Source organism: Mauremys mutica, chromosome 7 (genome assembly GCF_020497125.1).
Source record: "Mauremys mutica isolate MM-2020 ecotype Southern chromosome 7, ASM2049712v1, whole genome shotgun sequence".
NCBI lineage: Eukaryota > Metazoa > Chordata > Testudines > Geoemydidae > Mauremys > Mauremys mutica.
The window spans coordinates 60,856,704-60,876,460 of NC_059078.1; the positions used below are offsets into that span (position 1 = coordinate 60,856,704).

General features: G+C 43.5%; 1 protein-coding gene across 1 annotated transcript in view; it reads right to left on the minus strand.

The window, feature by feature from the left end:
- The window catches only part of FRMPD2 (FERM and PDZ domain containing 2), a 103,179-nt gene that overhangs the window by 18,181 nt on the left and 65,241 nt on the right, over positions 1-19,757 (minus strand). Inside the window, exons 33-39 of the mRNA XM_045023661.1 lie at positions 19,135-19,172; positions 10,991-11,055; positions 9,111-9,272; positions 7,304-7,472; positions 6,268-6,356; positions 3,905-3,978; positions 2,029-2,147 (exon numbers count right to left, since the gene is read on the minus strand). Of these exons, the coding sequence (XP_044879596.1) occupies positions 2,029-2,147; positions 3,905-3,978; positions 6,268-6,356; positions 7,304-7,472; positions 9,111-9,272; positions 10,991-11,055; positions 19,135-19,172 (716 nt within the window). The remainder of the gene's footprint in view (positions 1-2,028; positions 2,148-3,904; positions 3,979-6,267; positions 6,357-7,303; positions 7,473-9,110; positions 9,273-10,990; positions 11,056-19,134; positions 19,173-19,757) is intronic.

Below are 19,757 nucleotides of genomic sequence, written 5' to 3' on the forward strand. Positions count from 1 at the left end.
AGTGAAAAGTGCAAGGTCATGCATTTAGGGATTAATAAGAAGAATTTTTGTTATAAGCTGGGGACGTATCAGTTGGAAATAACAGAGGAGGAGAAGGACCTCGGAGTATTGGTTGATCACAGAATGACTATGAGCCACCAATGTGATATGGCCATGAGAAAAGCTAATGCAGTCTTGGGATGCATCAGGCGTGGTATTTCCAGTAGAGATAAGGAGGTGTTAGTACTGTTATACAAGGCACTAGTAAGACCTCATCTGGAATACTGTGTGCAGTTCTGGTCTCTCATGCTTAAGAAGGATGAATTCAAACTGGAACAGGTACAGAGAAGGGCTACTAGGATGATCCGAGGAATGGAAAACCTATCTTCTGAAAGGAGACTCAGAGAGCTTGTCTTGTTTAGCCTAACCAAAAGAAGGCTGAGGGGAGATATGATTGCTCTCTATAAATATATCAGGGGGATAAATACCAGGGAGGGAGAGGAATTATTTAAGCTCAGTACCAATGTGGACACAAAAACAAATGGATATAAACTGGCCATCAGGAAGTTTAGACTTGAAATTAGACGAAGGTTTCTAATCATCAGAGGAGTGAAGTTCTGGAACAGCCTTCCAAGGGGAGTAGTGGGGGCAAAAGACATATCTGGCTTCAAGACTAAGCTTGATAAATTTATGGAGGGGATGGTATGATGGGATAGCCTAATTTTGGCAATTAATTGATCTTTGACTATTAAATAATGGTCTGTGATGGGATGTTAGATGGGGCGGGATCTGAGTTACTACAGAGAATTCTTTCCTAGGTGTCTGGCTGGTGAGTCTTGCCCACATGCTCAGGGTTTAGTTGATCGCCATATTTGGGGTCAGAAAGGAATTTTCTTCCAGAGCAGATTGGCAGAGGTCCTGGGGGTTTATCACCTTCCTCTGCAGCGTAGAGCACAGGTCACTTGCTGGAGGATTCTCTGCACCTTGAATCTTTAAACCACGATTTGAGGACTTCAATAGCTTAGACATAGGTTAGGGCGGTGGTTCCCAAACTTGTTCTGCCACTTGTGCAGGGAAAGCCTCTGGCGGGCCAGGCTGGTTTGTTTACCTGCCACATCCGCAAGTTCAGCCGATCGCAGCTCCCAGTGGCCGTGGTTCACTGCTCCAGGCCAATGGGAGTTGCTGGAAGCAGCGGCCAGTATGTCCCTCGGCCCGCACAGCTTCCAGCAGCTCCCATTGGCCTGGAGCGGTGAACCACAGCCAGTGGGAGCCGCGATCGGCCGGACCTGCAGACGCAGCAGGTACACAAACCGGCCCGGCCCGGCCCGGCCCGCCAGGGGCTTTCCCTACACAAGCGGCGGAACAAGTTTGGGAACCACTGGGTTAGGGGGTTGATACAGGAGTGGGTGGGTGAGATTCTGTGGCCTGCGTTGTGCAGGAGGTCAGACTAAACAATCATAATGGTCCCTTCTGACCTTAAAGCCTATGATTCTATGAAATGGATTGACATTATTCAAATCAATTAGGTAATTAACTTTTTCCCCTTTATTTGCTCAGTTTGTAGATCTGGTCAAATCATACACAAATATAAATGAGGAGTAATTGATTCAGTAAATTTAATTACATTGTTCAACAAATAATATCTCCATTGGCCCAGCTCTGGTCATAGACCCTGTAGTGCTAACAGCAAATGGCGTTTTCTCGTTAGCTCAAGTTACAAGGGCCGGTACTGTTGGAGCAGGACAATCTAAGCTCTATTCCTGCCATTATCATGAAGTTCCAATGGCCATAGCATGCAGCATAATGATGAAAGTTGTGTTCCAAGAAGCCACAGGTGGGATAGATAGAGAGGGCCTCAGCTGGTGACCTACTATTATTTATATCAGTGTAGCATCTAGGGGCCCTACTTACAGACCAGTAGTGGTAGGCACTGTACAAACACAGAACACACAGTTCTGGAATGGATCTAATTCTATCGATCTCATTAAAGCTATAGTGGAACTCTGGGTCAGTATGTTAAAGAAAAGAGAGAGCCTTTCACATGTTTACCTCTGGGTAGAACGGAAATCCGCCGGGACACTTCATCTTCCTCACTCATCCAGCTGTCAGTCTCAGACTCCTGACTGTCTGTTCTAAGGCTGCTCTCACACCTGGAGTATTTCTGTGATCTGTAAAGCAACATTCAGTTAACATTCTAGTTGGGAGTGGGAGCCACCACTACAGTGAAGGCTGCATAAGTGTTTGAGTTCTAAAGCTCCTTTTTAAAACACTCAGCACTTTCACTAACTTTCCGTTTTCAGGCACTGGCATGAGTTTTGGATGTCACAAGTCCCCTGCAGCAAAGGGTCCCTTTGTCTGTAGCAGTGTCTGTAAATACAGCAGCTAACAGTATCTGCTGTTAACTTTATGGAGCTTAATTTTAAAAGGCTTAGGAGACCTTATATGTAAATCCAAACAACTCTTAACAACAGTTAAAGCATGGTAAAGTTATGAGCAACTGAAAATAGAGTCTTATAATAGAAGAAGTGTTAACCTAACTTAGCTAATAGGCAGAGCTGGTAGGGCTTCCTAAAATAAATATCCCCCAGAGTGTTTTACAGCATGGAACAGAGATAGCCATGAATAGAAAGTCCTAATCCAAACACTGCTTAACTTTGGAAAGTCTGGATCTGAATCCGAACTTTGAGGCTACTTTTAACTCTTCAATGGGCCAAACCAAAACCCCAGATCTAAAATCACACTAAACTTTGGAAAAGTTTGAATCCAGATCCACACTTTTAGCTGGAACCCATTTCCAGTGTAAATGGTGTATTCTCTGTACATTGAAGCCTTTAAATCATGCTGTGAGGACTTCAGTAACTCAGCCAGAGGTTATGGGTCTATTTCAGGAGTGGGTGAGGGTCTGTAGCCTGCAATGTGCAGGTGGTTAGCCTAGATGATCATGATGGTCCCTTCTGGCTTTAAAGTCTATGAGTCTAGTATAGAATTAAACATAAGAAACATTAGCTCATCTTGAACTACAACAGTCCACAATGAAAGGGCACTAGCAGGTCACAGCATGGTCACATTCTCACCTCTTAACTATACAAAGACCAATGCCAGATACAAATATTTGTCTTCTTTATCATAGCTGTTAATTTCAAACAGAAAAAAACAATTCCTATGCCTTTAAGTGCAAGAAAATCACACACAATGTCTTTCTCTGCTTCTATGAGGGATGAGCCCCCTACTGATCTTGTGGAAAACACAACCTACCAAACTTTCTACCAAAATTGCAGCTACATACTTCTGACGGTTATGAAAATGGCTGATTAACATTTTCTTTTCCAGTTCACATCCATGTGTGTCTGCTGGAAAGTGGGGCCAACTATTTATTCAACCATATGAACTCATTTTTCTGTTTGTGAACTATCCCCAAATAGACTTTGATCTTTCTGGTTTTGTTTGTCATTTGATGAATGACTTATATCAATGGGCTGCTCAGATGAACTAATTCATTATTCATGATCTCTGTCATGGGGAACTGTTTCTGATCACAGATTCGATGACTTCCAAGGTAGAGCCAAGCAGAACCAGGGACACCCAGCAATGTCAATGGCAGCTGAGGGTGCTGAGCATGAAAATCTGACCACCTGGTGCTGCACACACAACATAAATCTTAAGATGATTTTTGTAAGAGTACAATATGCCTTGATGTCCTTGTCCAAAATTCCCCCTCCCATCACTGTTGGGGAGGGGGGCTTGTTGGCATCCCTATTCCAGAGGTAGCTGCATTTCAAAAGTGCTGAATAATTATAGCTTGGGACTCACTATGGGATGGATGGTGCTATATATATTTATGATATTAGGATTGCTCAAAGAAATAGAAGAACAAACTGGCCATGCAGTACATTGTCATGAATTTTTATGTGCTGGAAAGACTGACCTGTCTGCATTTGCCTCATACTCCAGTTCAGTTGATTGACTTTGCAGGGGTGAACCGCATTTACTTTCTGAATCCTGTGGAAACAAAATAAAACCATAATGAAAAATTAATGGGAGGAAGCATCGAGAATATCATTAATTTTATTGATAAATTTACTTCTTATCTGACAAAAACATGTCCCTTGTCAAAGCCAGAAAAGGAAAATGGAAAGTTTCCCGGTCAAAGATACATGCGCAAATCTCAATTCAGCATTGCAGGACCTACTCAGCATAAAAAGTCTCTTCAGCTGTATTTGCAAGCTCCACAACAATCCAGACATCTCTGTACAAGTGCACATCCTAGCATGCATCATTGAGATCTGGAGGGATCCATATAAATTATTCCTCTCTGCTCTCACAATGAGAGTACAGTCACTTACAGGATTTACGATCCACGGCATGCTCTCTGTCTACCATGTACTATATTAACTGGCAGCAGGAAGCACCATTGGATGAGCATGAACTACTGGCAATAACTTGCTTTTTATCCCAGGCACAACAATGCCAGCTGTTAGTGGCACGGAGCAGCTGGCCTATGGAAGGAACACTTGACTGGCAGAGAAAGCAGACACTTGATTGCTCTCCAGATGGAGGAGAGAGCTTGCGTATCAGTGGCTGATTGTACAGTTCCAGAGTGATAATTGGGTTCTGCATTTAGATTATGATACAGAACGTCCGCCTTTATCATATGCAAATTGCTCCTTCTCAATTGTAACGAATGAGAGATATTTACTTAGATTTCAGTTCAGGATGGATTTATTCTCATTCTTTCCCTAATTTGTATTTCAGATGCAATCAGAAAACCATCTTTGCATGTTACAAAGTATAAACTGTTGAATCCCCAAAAGTACCTCTACAAAAGTCACCATTTCTGTCTTATTGCCATATATTCAGGCTTACTTTCCCCCATCAAAAATGCAAAAGAAGCATGAATTCAGTAATCCAATTTCTACACCTACGGACCAAATTGAGTGGAGAAAGCCATGGGGATTTTTTTTGGTCTCTTAGCAGAAAGAAGATATTTTGCTTTGCTCCTTTATTCATCCATTTTTCTCAGTACTTTGTCAGTTTCCAAAGCTACCCGTTGGGAGCAAATGGCAGCAGTGGTTTTGAAAGTAAAGCATATACACTACCTGCTTGAAGGAGACTGGGCTCAAGACATGCTGAAAATAACCAAGAATAAGACATAAGTTTTAGGCTCCCATTCAGCAAAGAACTTAAATGTGGGTTGAATGCTAAGCATGTGCTTTGCTGAGAAGGGAGGGACTTAACCATATGCTTAAAATTAAACAAGAGTTTTAATATATTGCTAATTGAGGATTTTATTTTATTTTGGGGCATACTTATTTGCTAGATCATACACACAGCATAAGTGTGAGTCTGTATTTTAGCGATCTTGGACAGTTAAGTTCCAATCTTCATTCTAATCCCTTGCTCAAAACTTTGTCAAACAAATTCCTCCCACCCTGAAATTTTCTCAGCTCGATTCAACTCAAAGATACCTTTTTATTTTTTTTTAAATATGACTGAAATTGGTTGAGCTATTTTTTTTAATCATTTGAACATGGAAAGCATTACATTTTGGTCATATTTTTTATCAGCAATTTTACAGTTGTATAACTAAAAAATGGCTGAAGCTACAAAACTTGGCATATTTGGTAGACCTTGCTGAGGCTTAGATACCAACAGGGGCGGCTCCAGGCACCAGCGCTCCAAGTGCGTGCCTGGGGCAGCAAGCCGCAGGGGGCGCTCTGCCGGTCGCCGCTAGGGCGGCAGGCAGGGTGCCTTCGGCGGCTTGCCTGTGGAGGGTCCGCGGGACCAGCGGACCCTCCGTGCTTGGGGTGGCAAAATGTCTAGAGCCGCCCCTGGATACCAAACTAAGTTTTAGGAAGTTAAGTTTAGTTGTTTCAAAGGCAGCAATTGGAGGTCAGTAAGGTGCAACTTTTTAATATGTATTTCATTAAAAAAATGATGTTAAAAGAATGTTAAGGTTACAAAGTCAAACATTCAGAAGTTAAGAAATGCCAGAATAAAGGTTGTCTATGCAATCTGAATTCAGCCCCCTTGTGTATCTGTGTTATGAGACAGTCTTTAATTACAGGATCACATACTATGTTTTTTCCATATGATCCCTGCCTCAATCCGGAGCTAACAGTTCTGCCTATAATAGCCCATTCCCTTCAGCATGGTTTATTGCTTTATTAGAATATGATCCTCCCCAGAGCGGTGGCCCATTAACTGATTTCTCTTCATTTCCCCAAATGCCACTGAGACACATGTAAACAGGTCACCAGGTAATGTCTAGAAATTCCACTCAGGCTTCACCTTGCTGCACATCTGGCTGGATTCCTCTTCCCCTCCTCTGAAAGTGAATGAGTGCTCGGCTTCTAGGTTTCCCTCGCTACCTTGTTCATCTGAACGCAAGAGAGTGAGAGCAAAGAAAAAGGTCTTTAGAATCTGAAAGGCACGTTCCTCCTCTTCTGTGCAGTGTGACACCGGCAGCTGGGCCGTCGGCATGGAAAGCCCATCAGCAGAGAGCTATAGAAGCAGGCACTATCTGTAAACGCCCCAGGCTCCAGAAAAGTGAGCTTCTGGCTCCTCCAACTAGCACATATAGAGTGCAGTCCTACCCGCACTGATGTCAATGGGAGTTTTGCCAGGGACTTTGTGGGAGCAGAATTTCCCCCAGGCTGTGTATCTGGCAGCTCTTCCCCATCTGCCCCACTTATCCCAACTCCCACACTGGAGACAAGAGGGGAACAGGTCACCTCTTCCTTCCAGGTCAGCACCTAATGCAGCTTCTGAGGCCTGTGGAGAAGAGACTTTTAATGTGACTTGTAGCCCTCAGCCTGACGCTCAAAAGGACCGGAAAAGGGGGGTGGGGACATAAACCAGCTGCTCCCCATATCTGACTCCAATTCACAGGGGTCACCTGGGGGCCATGTCCCTCATGATCAGCCTAGCCTGATGGACCCCCGTCCCCATCCGTCCTGCCTCATTCCTCAACTGCCGTCAACTGTCACACCCTCTGGTAGAACCTTCTCCCTCGGTCTCTGTGACATCGCTGGCTGGCACCCCCCAGCACCCAGCCTGGGTGAGAAACTCTCCCTACACGGCACACCGGCAGTACAGTCTGGGCAGCATTAGGGGAAGGATGGGCCAGCGCTTAGAGTGCAAGCAAGTCAGAGCAGAGAATCAGGGGCAGTGGGCCCAATTTTACTCTCATTTACAGTGGTGTAAAGCAGGAGCGACTCCTTTGAAGTCAATGGAGCTATACTGATGTCGCTGAGAGGAGAGTCGAGCCCAAGCACACTAACTGCCCACTTTGAACATGCACGGAGTGGGTCGCGCTAATGCTTACCCGACTGGGCTGTTGTGCTCTGGAGAGAAGAAGTATCACACTGGCTGCCTGAATAAGCCCAATGCAATGCCGCGCTTCGGCAGACAGTGAGCTGAACGGTGCCTTGAGCCTTGCGTAAGAGGTCGATCACCGTACTGCGCGTCAAACCAGACATTAAATCTCCATTCACCTGGAAAGCACACAAAGACAAATGCCTTTACAGCCCTGGAGCAGAAGGGTTTCATATCGCACACTGGCACGGAGCACGTGTGCACACCTCCCCTGCAGCTCAGTTGGCTCTGATTGTCCGCATCCCCTTCACTGTTAATAACTCAGTAGAACCTCTCTCCTAGGTAGGCCTGTGTACAGAGCCGTACCACCAGACAGCCACCACCCTCTAGGAACTGACACATTTTCAGTTTTCCATGTTTTGCCCCTTTATCCAATGGAAAGAAGAGAGAAAGGGAGCTGTGGGGATGAAATATGAACAAGAACAAATTTGGTGATTTGGGATTTTTTCAGCTTTTTGTTAAAAAGAGAGGAAAATTTGGGGATCTGCAAACGTTCAGTCTGGAGCAAGAGGCCATTTGCTGCTGGAAATGCGTGACCAGCTCTTCAGCGACCCACCCCCTGCGCTCCCTGAGGTGCCCTCCTGCATCCCTCCCAATCTTCCTGGCAGTCAGCCCCAGCCCACACAGGAGTCCCCCTCATTCTTGACTCCTCTGTCCTCCAGATTGCTCCCTCTGTGAAATCCCCACCATCTCCTCCCTCCTCCCCACATTTGCCATCCCCAGCCCTGCTCCCCCCCATTCTCCCCCACCCCCAAAAGCCTGGCACTAAGCGGGGGGAGGAGGGAGGGGAGAAGGGAGGAGAAACCACAGCTCCTGCCAGTGCTGCCCCTCCTGGCATGGCCAGACTTCTGCTCTGCAGTCACTCAGCCAAGACTGGGGTGTCGGGGGAGAGGGCTAGAAGCCAAGACAGGCAGGGAGTTGAGCTGTGCAGAGAGAAGCCACAGCAGGGGACAGAGTGACTCCTACAGGCAGCAGGCTACACTGCAGCTGCCTCCCACCTACCTGAGCCCAAGGACATGTAGCTCCACAAAGCAGCTTCAGACTTTCCTCTTTGCCTCACTCCACTGCCTGTCCACCCCTCCCCCCCCCCCCCCCCCCCCCCCCCCGCGACTCTTCCTGCAGCCAGCCAGAAGTTAGAGAGGACACAGATACCACAACTGCCTCATAGGAAGTTGTGAAGGGCAATGTATCTCCCCTTCCCCACAATTCTGCCCATGCCCATCTCTCTGGTATCTGGATCTCTGTCAGCCTGACCATTTAATTAGATATTATCATTACAACAGCTGGCATGTGCAGTCTTGCAGAGAGTTGCTCAGCATTTTGGTCTGGGGTTTTGCTGTCTCAAGCTAATTCATTAACAGAAGCCACTACAGAGAGGCCAGCTGATCTGAGTCACGTCAGAAGCAGGCCAACCCTTTTCTAGAAACTAGTGGCCTAACGCAGGCAATAGCACAGATACGCCCCCTTTGCAGTAACTGGTGCCTGCCCTTATGGGAAGCACTATGCCTAGGAGTGGGGATCTGCAGGGTTTTGTAGATGAGGAAGCTCAGCTGCAGCCGGGCTAGCATCCCCCAACCCCCAAGAGCCTTCCCAAACTTTTGACATTTGCCCAGGCAGGTGGCAAGTCACGGGAACCCCCATTATGATCTGATTACAGTGATCATGTCCAGTGTTTGGTTATGATTGCACAGCGTAACACAAACTCTCCCTAAACTTCCAGGGCAAATCTAGACCAAAGCAGCGAGGCCAAATGTTACCTTTAGTAAGATGTCACCCACTTGAAGCCTCCCGTCGAGATCAGCGATACTTCCTGGGCTGATGGCTTTAATTAGGATAGCCCGGCCATTTCTGCCACCTACCAGTGCAAATCCCAGGCTCCCGTTGGCTGTTTTCTCCAGCTCAATCTTAATGATGCAGTCCTGCAACACAGAAGGTCTCTGTTCAAAATGGAGCTAAGTCAGGAGCCAAATGAACTGACAGTGATCGTGACTGGAAATTTCTAATGTGCCCTTCACCCTACAGGATACCAATGGGCTTTACAATTTTCACTCGATGATGGTATAAATTATAGGGCAAATTCTTCTCTTGCATAGACACACAAAGGGACTTAAATGGCAGCTGCACACAAGTACCAAAGAGATGGTATGATAGATATTTCCATTAAAAATAAACTTATTAAAAACAATGAAAGTGTCTTGAGGGGAAAGCCCACCCACATAAACCCTTCAAAGCAAAAAAATGTCTAGTTCAAGTGTCCTTCTTTACAAGGTCAAATTTCACTGATGGGTAAGTCACATATACCTCCAACATGTACAGTAACACAATCCACAGCCTCTCCACTGGACTATAATGCAAAACCTTAGCCTCAGCAACACCACTATTCATGTCTGTTAGGCATTTGTGCACCGGTAGATAGTATGGTGAGTTACTTTCACAGGCAAAAGTTTGAGGTCAGAGTTAAGGTTTTGGCAGACAAACTTATATCAAGTGCAATGCCCTGGAAATGTTTAAATTTTGTCTCTGAAAAATATGTAGAGTATATTGATAATGAGGCACATTCTCTAACACTTGTGGCAATCTGTTCCACTCCAAAAGACAAAGAATTGCTCTTCAGAAATATTTGAATGAGCTACCCGGATACAGATGATGATGATGCAGGAGATGAGATTGAGATGATGTAGGAGAATCCAGTGATTGGGGTGGGGAGCGGGAGGAGGAAAGCTTCATCAGAAGCAGGGAAGTCATTCCAATTTCCCCTTGAGTTTGGTGGTTGAATTTTAACAAGAGGCTCCCAGAAGCCCCCTCTAGCAAACCACCAGCTGCATGACACTAGCAAATACATTGCCATAAAAATTCCACCCCCAAAATGGGCAATTTTAATTCCAAACCACTTTGCAGCCCTGATATTTTTGCAGAAATGAGTATCTGCAGTGAGATGTGGGAAATGTTGTACATTTCAGTGGGAAGACTGATTTTCCTGTGAATACACATGTCTAATCTGGAAATTCAAAATTTCAAACACGTCACCTCTTCTGCTGGCAAGTCAGACTATATTTTTAATATAAAGCCATTTTGGATAAAAAATATTTGTAAAATTCCACAGGTTTATCACACACTGGACCAGTTTAACAATCTCATAATGACATACAGAAATCTCACGTTCCAAGGAGTTCTGGGGACTCTCACATTGTGAAAGTGTTTCACAGCTCTAGTTACATTCATTTCCGCAGAATTCCCAGCTGTACCGTTAGATCTCTAGTGTCTGTGCCATTTTCCTTCTCTGTTCAGGCTCGATCCTGTGAGGAGCTGGAAACACTAAACTCCTTGTGAGTGCTCCCAAGAGGGCACTGTGTATGATCAGGGTTTTTTATACTACGGAGCCAGTAATATAGCAATATTACACATACAAAAATAGCAGTAGAGGGACCCAGTCCTGTGAGTGCCTCAGCACCTTCAAGCCAGTTATCGCTCTGCACCTCACAAGCTATGGCCCTCATGGAATATGCTTACACTTGCAATGGAACAGAAGATAAAGCAAATACATTCAGTGTCACTGTAGAAAATCCCACTGCCAAAATCTGTATCGAGATCCTTCTGCTCAGCAGGCTGCCTTTCACTTAATAAAACGATGACTTACCTCATAATCTGCTGAGTCAGATGTGCTTTGCTCAACCCAACCACTTTCTTCCTCCAGGTGCTTTGCTGTGATAAAACAGGATGGGTTATTACAAAGCTGCATTAGTGGTACGTTTTACAGTGTAACACTGGACATCACACTACTATTAGACATAACGCAAGTTATTTTTGTTTTCACAAGCAAAAGACCACCACTAAAAACTCACTCTGCACTTACACGGTTTGCTTGTTCGGTTCCACTTCTTGGGCTGTTAACTGAACCCTGTGCCTGTCCTCTACTGTCCTTTTACCTCCCACATAGCAGTTTCCCAAGCAACCCTTAAAGCTGCACGTCACAGGGTCGGAAACATCAGTTGGACAACTGATAATGTACAAAAATGTTCTCTGATACTCCAGGGGAGGCCGTTTTGCTTACTAATAATTAATCTTTTCCATTCACAGCCAGAAGCACCTGCAGATTTTCTTTTTCTTTGAAAGAGATGGCATGAAACATTACAAAGCCAGATTGAGAAATGCAAAGTAATTTCCTTACTATGTTGATGGGGTAGATGTTGTTCTTGGAGACTCATGTTTTCATTTGAAAGAGATACTTTGACTTCCTCTGGCTCAGCAGGTGGCTCTAAAAACAAGCGTGTAGATTTGCTATAGCTGATTGGCGCCCTGCTAAATTTAATGTATGTGAGAGAGTGCGGACTAGGGTTTAGATTAGCCAACTAGTTGCCAGGACTCCTGGATTCTAATCTCAGCTCCAGTACTCACTCACTGTATGACCCTGGATGAGACACTTGGGGTATGTCTATAATGCAATGAAAAACCCTTGGCTGGCCTGTTCCAACCAACTCAGGCTTGCATGGGGCTTGGGCTGCAGGGTTGTTTCAACTCTGCGAGATGGGAGGGTCCCAGAGCTCCGGCTCCAGCCAGGGGTGTCTAGTTGCTGTGTAGACATAGAGTCCCTGTCCTGTGCTTAAGTTTCCTCATTTGCACAGTGGTATAATTAATACTTGCATAACTCATGAGTATGTCATGCAGTTTAATCACCATAATTAATGTTTTTAAAATGCTGACAACAAGCACAGGGCAAAGTTAATGTTATCTTTGGTGAGTGCGGTCAAGTCGGGTCAATTTGCTAAGGGAATGAATAGTATGTTTGTGAGTGTATACGTGAAAAGGCAATGTATGTAGATATATAGCTTTACAGTACACTATATTTCCTAAAAAAACAACGAGGAGTCCTTGTGGCACCTTAGAGGCTAAATAATGTATTTGGGCATAAGCTTTTGTGGGCTAAAACCCACTTCATCAGATGCACTGAGTGGCAAATACAGTAGGCAGGTATAAATACACAGGCCAGTCCTCGCTTACAGCCCCCAAACCTGAAGCAAATACTCACCAGCAACTAAACACCACACAACAAAAACATTAAGCCAGAAACCAGTCCCTGCAACAAACCCCGTTGCCAACTCTGTACACATATCTGTTCAAAGGATTCCATCACAGGACCTAACTACATCAGCCACACCATCAGGGGCTTGTTCACTAGCACATCTACCAACGTGCTATATGCCATCATGTGCCAGCAATGCCCCTCTGCAGGTACACTGGCCAAACCGGACATCTCTACGCAAAAGAATAAATGGACACAAATCAGACCTCCAGATTTATAACATTAAAAAACCAGTAGGAGAACACTTCAATCTCTCTGGACACTGAGTAACAGGCTTAAAAGTGGCAATTCTTCAACAAAAAAACTTCAGAAACAGACTCCAATGAGAAATTTAGAATTGGAATTAATTTGCAAACTGGACATCATCAAATTAGGCCTGAACAAAGACTGGGACTGGATGGGTCACTGCAAAAACTAATTTTCCTCTGCTGATACTCACACCTTCTTGTCAACTGTTTGCATTGGCCTCATTAGCACTACAAAAGTGATTTTCCCTCCCTAGGTATTCACCACTTCTTGTCAACTGTTGAGAATAGGCCACATCCACCTTAATTGAATTGAATTGTTAGCAGTGACCCCCACACTTGGTAAGGCAACTCCCATCTTTTCATGTGCTGTGTATTTATACCTGCCTACTGTATTTTCCACTCCCTGCACCTGATGAAGTGGGTTTTAGCCCACAAAAGCTTATGCACAAATAAATTTGTTAGTCTCTAAGGTGCCACAAGGACTCCTCGTTCTTTTTGCTGACACAGACTAACACGGCTACCGCTCTGAAAACTATATTTCCTGTTCCTTTCTGGCTTTGAGTTTTGCATTATTATCCTTAGCAACTTTCACTGGCTTCACTATGTGGGTTTTTTATGTTTGAATTATATAAGCAATAAATTTTCTATTGTGTTATTATGGAACTCAAATAATGTAAATTACTACATTCATAGGCCAGAAGGGACCACTATGATAATCTAATAGACATCCTTATAACACAGGCTATAGGACTTCCCTGTATAAATTCCTGTTTGAAATACAACAGATCTTTAAGAAAAACATACAATCTTCATTTAAAATTTTTCTCTGATAGAGAATCCACCACATTCTGAGGTAAATTGTTCCAGGAGTTCCAATTCTTCGCACTGTTAAAAAATTGCATATTATTTCTAATCTGAATTTTTCTAGCTTTAACTTCCAGTCATTGGATTTTTTACACTTCTGGCTGCTCGACTGAAGAGCCTTTTATTATCAGCTTTTTGTTGTTCATGTAGGTACTTATAGACTGACCAAGTCACCACTGAACCTTCTCTTTGTTAATCTAAAGAGATTGAGCTCCTGAAGGCTATTGTTATAAGGCATGGGTTTCCCCCCGAATCCTTTAATCATTCTCATGGCTCTTCTCTGAACCTTCTGCAATTTACCAATATCCTTCTTGCATTGTGGCCACCATCAATGGACACCAGTGGTCGCACCAGGGCCAAATACAGAGGTAATAAAACCTCCCTACTTCTTCTCAAGATTCCCCTGTTTATACATCCAAGGATTGTATTAGCTTTTTTGGCCATGGTGTTGCATATAAGGAAGGTGTTACCTTGTCAACACAATAAATGCACTGAGAAGCAAATTATTATTATTTTTAAAAGGGCTTTGCTAAAAAGAATCATTTGGGATTATAAAAAGAATATGTAATCAAGGAGATGAAATTTACTGCGCCTTTGTGTCGCTTATCATCACAATAATAAATCTATGGAAAGAGAATAACTGGTTTTGAAAGGGTCCTGGGAAAATTCATGGAAAGCTAGAGTCTCACTAAGATGAATGAAATATGGGCTGGTGAGACATTTTGGTCCAGAAGTGACTTTTTCAGGCCTTCCTCATATGGATAAAGATTTCAGGTAGCCAATCAGGCATCAGAAACATCATCACTTGACTTAGGCCTCACCTACATTCAGGTTTTGCACCAATTTAACTAAAACAGTTGAAAACCAGATTTAGTTACATCCATGCAACCCCCTAGTGCAGATGCAATTATAGTGCTAAAAAAGGATTTATAACAGCACAGTTTGTTTCTTTTTTTCTATCAGTGTGGTTACACTGGTGCAGTGTAGACAAGGCCTTAGATGACCAATCACATTGTGCAACAGTGAAGTATGGCTAGAAAATAGTCAAAACAGTCTTAGTGAATCATTTGCAATCAACCCAGAGACTAAAATATGTTTGCAGAAAACTTCCATTCAATCTGTCTGAACAATGAACAAATTCACCAAAATCTGAGCATGGAGAATTCAAACATGGGTTAAATTCCCTGAACAAATTATTCTTGGCCAATAGTTCACCAAGTTCTTTTGGTAAAGTGCTGTGTAATTCTGTTCTCACCGTGGGTGTGATTTTAGTAGAAATAATAAATTAAAAGTGGTAATTTATCCATTGCATATTTTAAAACACAAAGTATCAACATAGACATGTGGTTAGTAAGATGAAGGCAGCTGGGAGATTAAGGGAGTTCACCAGCGAAGGAATGCAGGTAACTAGGGTTGTTGTTTTCCTTCCCTTAACTTGCAGATACTCTACAAGGAAGAAGTCACAATAGGAGGGAAATGGTGTGCCGCTAACACCACTGCTAGCTCTTCCTTTGCCTGCAGGGGGGGCCTGGCCAAACAGGTGTCCTCCTGACCCTGGCAGCTTCTATCCAGGTCTTTGTCTTGACTTGCTGGCAATACGGCCTGCATGTCCCTGCCAATGAAAGCCAGGCATGAGGAACCACCTGGTGTGAGAGGTGTCTATTGCTGGAGTCCCTCAGGAAGCAGGTAAGGGAGCTGCAGGAGGAGATGGTACATCCGCGTAGCATCCAGGAGCATGAGATGTCCTGGATGGAGGATGTTAGCTGACTACAGATTGCTACAGCAGCACCACGAGGAGTCCTTGTGGCACCTTAGAGACTAAATAATATATTTGGGCATAAGCTTTTGTGGGCTAAAACCCACTTCATCAGATGCACTGAGTGGCAAATACAGTAGGCAGGTATAAATACACAGGAAGGCGCCTCTGCTGGAAGGAGACTGGCTGCCGGCAGCCTCAGGCAGTAGACAGTGCTCCACCCCCATCCAGGTTCCCCATCCTTCGCAGTCAAGAACCAATATGCTGTTCTGGCAATAGGCAGTGAAGGGCAGACCCCAATGGCTGAAGAGAAGGTGCCACCTGCCCCCAAAGCTAAGAGGGTCATGGCCATCAGACCCAAGAGGAGGAGGTATAGGGTGCTTGTGGTCTGTGACTCCCTTCTGAGGGGGCTGGAGACATCCATCTGCTGACCTGACATGAAGTCCCAGGAAGTCTGCTGCCTGCCTGGAGTCCACGTACAAGACATTATGGAAAGGTTATTGAGACTCTGATCTACTGATCCTGGAAACATTATCCCTCTAACCAGTGCCCTATGCTGCTTATCGACATGGGCACTAATAAAACTGCCAGGTACGACCCTGAGCAGATCAGCAGTGACTACAGGGCTCTGAGGGTGAGACTGAAGGAGTTGGGGGTGAGGCTATGTTCTCGTCCATCCTCTCAGTTGAGGGTAAGGGCCTAGGCAGGAGCACACATCCTGAAGATGAATGCATGGCTGTGCAGATGGTGTCGACAGGTGGGCTTTGGCTTCCTTGACCATGTGATGCTGGGAAGAGATGGAGTCCACCTGACTAAGAAGGGGATTAGCATCTTTTGACACCAATTTGCCAACCTTGTGAGGAAGGCTTTAAACTAGGTTCAAAGGGAGGCAGATAAACCCATAGATAAGCACAAAGAGGCGACTTTAACAAAGGGTTAGATGTTGGAAGTGGGAGCAGAAATTTTTTTTACAATAGAAGTCATGAGAGCAATAACAAGGAAATCATTGGGGGAATCTGCTCAACATCTTAGATGTCTATATACAAACACAAGGAGCATGTGGAATACACAGGAAGAACTGGAAGTATTAGTACACAAGCTAAATTATGACTTATTTGGCATCACAGAGACTTGGGGGATAAATCTTATGACAGGAATATTGGCATAGAGGGGTATAGTTTGTTCAGGAAGGACAGGCAGGGAAAAAGTGAGGAGGTGTTGCATTGTACACCAAGAATATATTGCATCCGAAGAAGTGGGTATTCACCCACGAAAGCTCATGCTACAAAACGTCTGTTAGTCTATAAGGTGCCACAAGATTCTTTGCTGCTTCTACAGAACCATACTAACACGGCTACCCCTCTGATACTTGACAAGAATATATTAACACTTGTTCTGAGGTCCAGCAAGAGGGGAGAGGCAGAGGAGTTGAAAGTCTCGGGGTAAAGATAAAAGGGGAAAAAAGAGGGGTGTCGTCATGGTAGGGGTCTCCTATAGACCATCAAATCAGGAAGAGGAGGTGGACGAGGCATTTCTAAAACAACCGCAATATCCAAAGCACAAGACCTGCTAGTAATGGGGGACTTCAGCTTCCCAGACATCAGTTGGAAAAGTTATAGAGCAAAATACAAATTTTCCAGTAAGTTCTTGGAAGCTATTAGGGACACATTTTTTATTCAGAAAGTGGAGGAAGTAGCCAGGGGGATAGCCATTTTAGACTTGCTTCAGACCAACAGTGGAATTGGTTGCAAATCTGAAGGTGGAAGGCAATTTAGGTGAAATTGATTCTAAGGAAAAGAAGAAGCAAAGGCAGCAGAATAAGGACAACAGATTCCAAAAAGCAGACTTTAATAAAACTCAGAAAACTGGTAGGTAAGGTCCCAGGGGAAGAAAGGATAAAGGAGAGCTGGCAGTTTCTCAAGGAGACAATATTAAAGACAAACTGCAAACTATCCCTGTGCAAAGGAAAGATAGGAAGAATAATAAGAAACCAATATGGCTCCATCGGGAGCTGTTTAATCACATGCAAAATCAAAAAGGAATCCTACAAAATGTGGAAACACGGACAAATTGCTCAGAGGGGAATAAAAGAATAGCACAAGCATGTAAGGACAAATACAGAAAGGCGAAGGCACAAAAAGAATGACACCTAGCTAGGGATGTAAAAGGTAATTAGAAGAGGTTCCTTAAATACATTAGGAGCAAGAGAAGAGGAAGGAAATTGTAGGTCCTCTATTTAGTGGGGAAGGAGAGGTAATAACTGATGACATCAAGGTTTTTAATGCTGATTTTGCATCAGTCTTCACTAAAAAGATTAATGGTGATCAGACACTCAACACAATTAATTTAACAATGAGGGGGAAAGAATGCAAGCCAAACAGGGAAAGAACAATTTCAAGAATATTTAGATAAATTAAATGTATTCAAGTCGGCAGGGCCTGATGAAATTCATCCTAGGGTACATAAGGAACCAGCTGAAGCAATCTCAGAACCATTAGCAATTATCTTTGAGAACTCATGGAGGATGGGTGAGGTGCCAGAAGACTGGAAAAGGCAAACATAGTACCTAACTTTAAAAACAGGAACAGAGAGGACTCAGGGAGTTATAGACCCATCAGCCTAACTTCGATACCTGGAAAGATACTGAAGCAAAGGATAAACAATCAATTTGTAAGCACCTAGAGGACAATAGGATTAGAAGAAATAGCCAGCATGGATTTATCAAGAACAAATTATGCCAAACTAACCTAATTTGATAGGGTTTCTTTGACTGCGTTACAGGCCTAGTGGATGGGGAGAAGCTGTAGAAATGCTATATCTTGATTTTAGTAAGGCTTTTGACAGAGTCCCGCATGACAGTCTCATAAGGAAACTATGGAAATGTGATCTAGAAGAAATTACTATAAGGTGGGTGCAAAACTGGCTAAAAGACCATAATCAAAAAGTGATTATCAATGGTTTGCAAACTAGGAGTGCGTATATAGAGGGGTTCCACAGGGGTCTGTTTCGTGTATGGTACTTTTCAATAGTTTCATTAATGACTTGGATAATGGAGTGGAGAGTCTGCTTATAAAGTCTGCAGATGACACCAAGCTGGGAGTGGCTCCAAACACTTTGGAGGACAGGATTAGAATTTAAAACCACCTTTAGAAATTGGAGAATTGGTCTGAAATCAACAAGATGCAAATCAATAAAGGCAAGCGCAAAGTACTGAATTTAGGAAGGAAAAATCAAATGCACAATTACAAAATTGTAACTGTATCCAGTTCTGGGTGCCTAATTTGAGGAAAGATGTGGACAAATTGGAGAGAGTCCAGAGAGAAGCAACAAAGATAATAAAAGGTTTAGAAAACCTGTTTTACTTGGAAAGGTTAAAAAACTGGGCATGTTTAGTCTTGAGAAAAGACGACTGAGGGGTGACTTGATAACAATCTTCAAACATGTTAAGGGCTGTTCTAAAGAGGATGGTGATCAATTGTTCTCCATGTCAACTAAAGTTAGGATGAGAAGTAATGGGCTTAATCTGCAGCAAGGCAGATTTAGGTTAGATATTAGGAAAAACTTTCTAACTCTAAGGGCAGTTAAGCCCTGGAACAGGCTTCCAAGGGAGGCTGTGGAATCCCCATCACTGGAGGTTTCTAAGAACAGGTTGGACAAACACCTGTCAGGGATGGTCTAGGTACTTGGTGTACTTGGTCCTGCCTCAGTCCAGAGGACTGAACATGATAATCTCTTGAGGTCCCCTCCAGCCCTACATTTCTATGAGTCCGTGATTCCCACATTCAGGCCTGTACTGTGAACACACAAATAAAAATATAACTAGCATTACTTACTATTCTGCTGCTCTGTGGGAACCACTGGATTGCCATTTCTGCCAAAAAAAAAAAGAAAATGTTCTGAATGCTAAGAATTCCAGACTTTGTAATGCAAGTATGAGTACTATATGTTTAAAAGGCATATAGTTTAGTAATATTTTTACATCTGTACTTCCATTATTATGTTATTTTTAAAGTTGTGTTTTTATAAAGAACTTACCTTTAATGAATGTATAGATTCTTATTCCATATTTACCCTACATCAATACTCCTTAATCATATATGTTTGAGAAAGAAAGCACCTGTTATATATTGTCTGTTCCAATGTAGAGACATCCACAGTGCATTTGGTTAAATCCAACCTCAGTTCCCCATCTGTAACATGTGGATAATAACCCTTCATTTCATTTACCCTTCGTTTGGCTTGTCCATTTACATTGAAGGCTCTTAAGAACAGGGGGTGTCTCTACATATATAAATGTGCATCTCAGTTGGGGCCTTTAAGTGCTACTATAATACAAATAGTGGATAATAATAAATTATTCAAGCTTAATGGAAATCCTATTGGACATACTACAACAGACTCACTAGTCAGCTCTTTAAGCAAGATCACTCTTTTTGGTGTGTTTATATTATTTGAT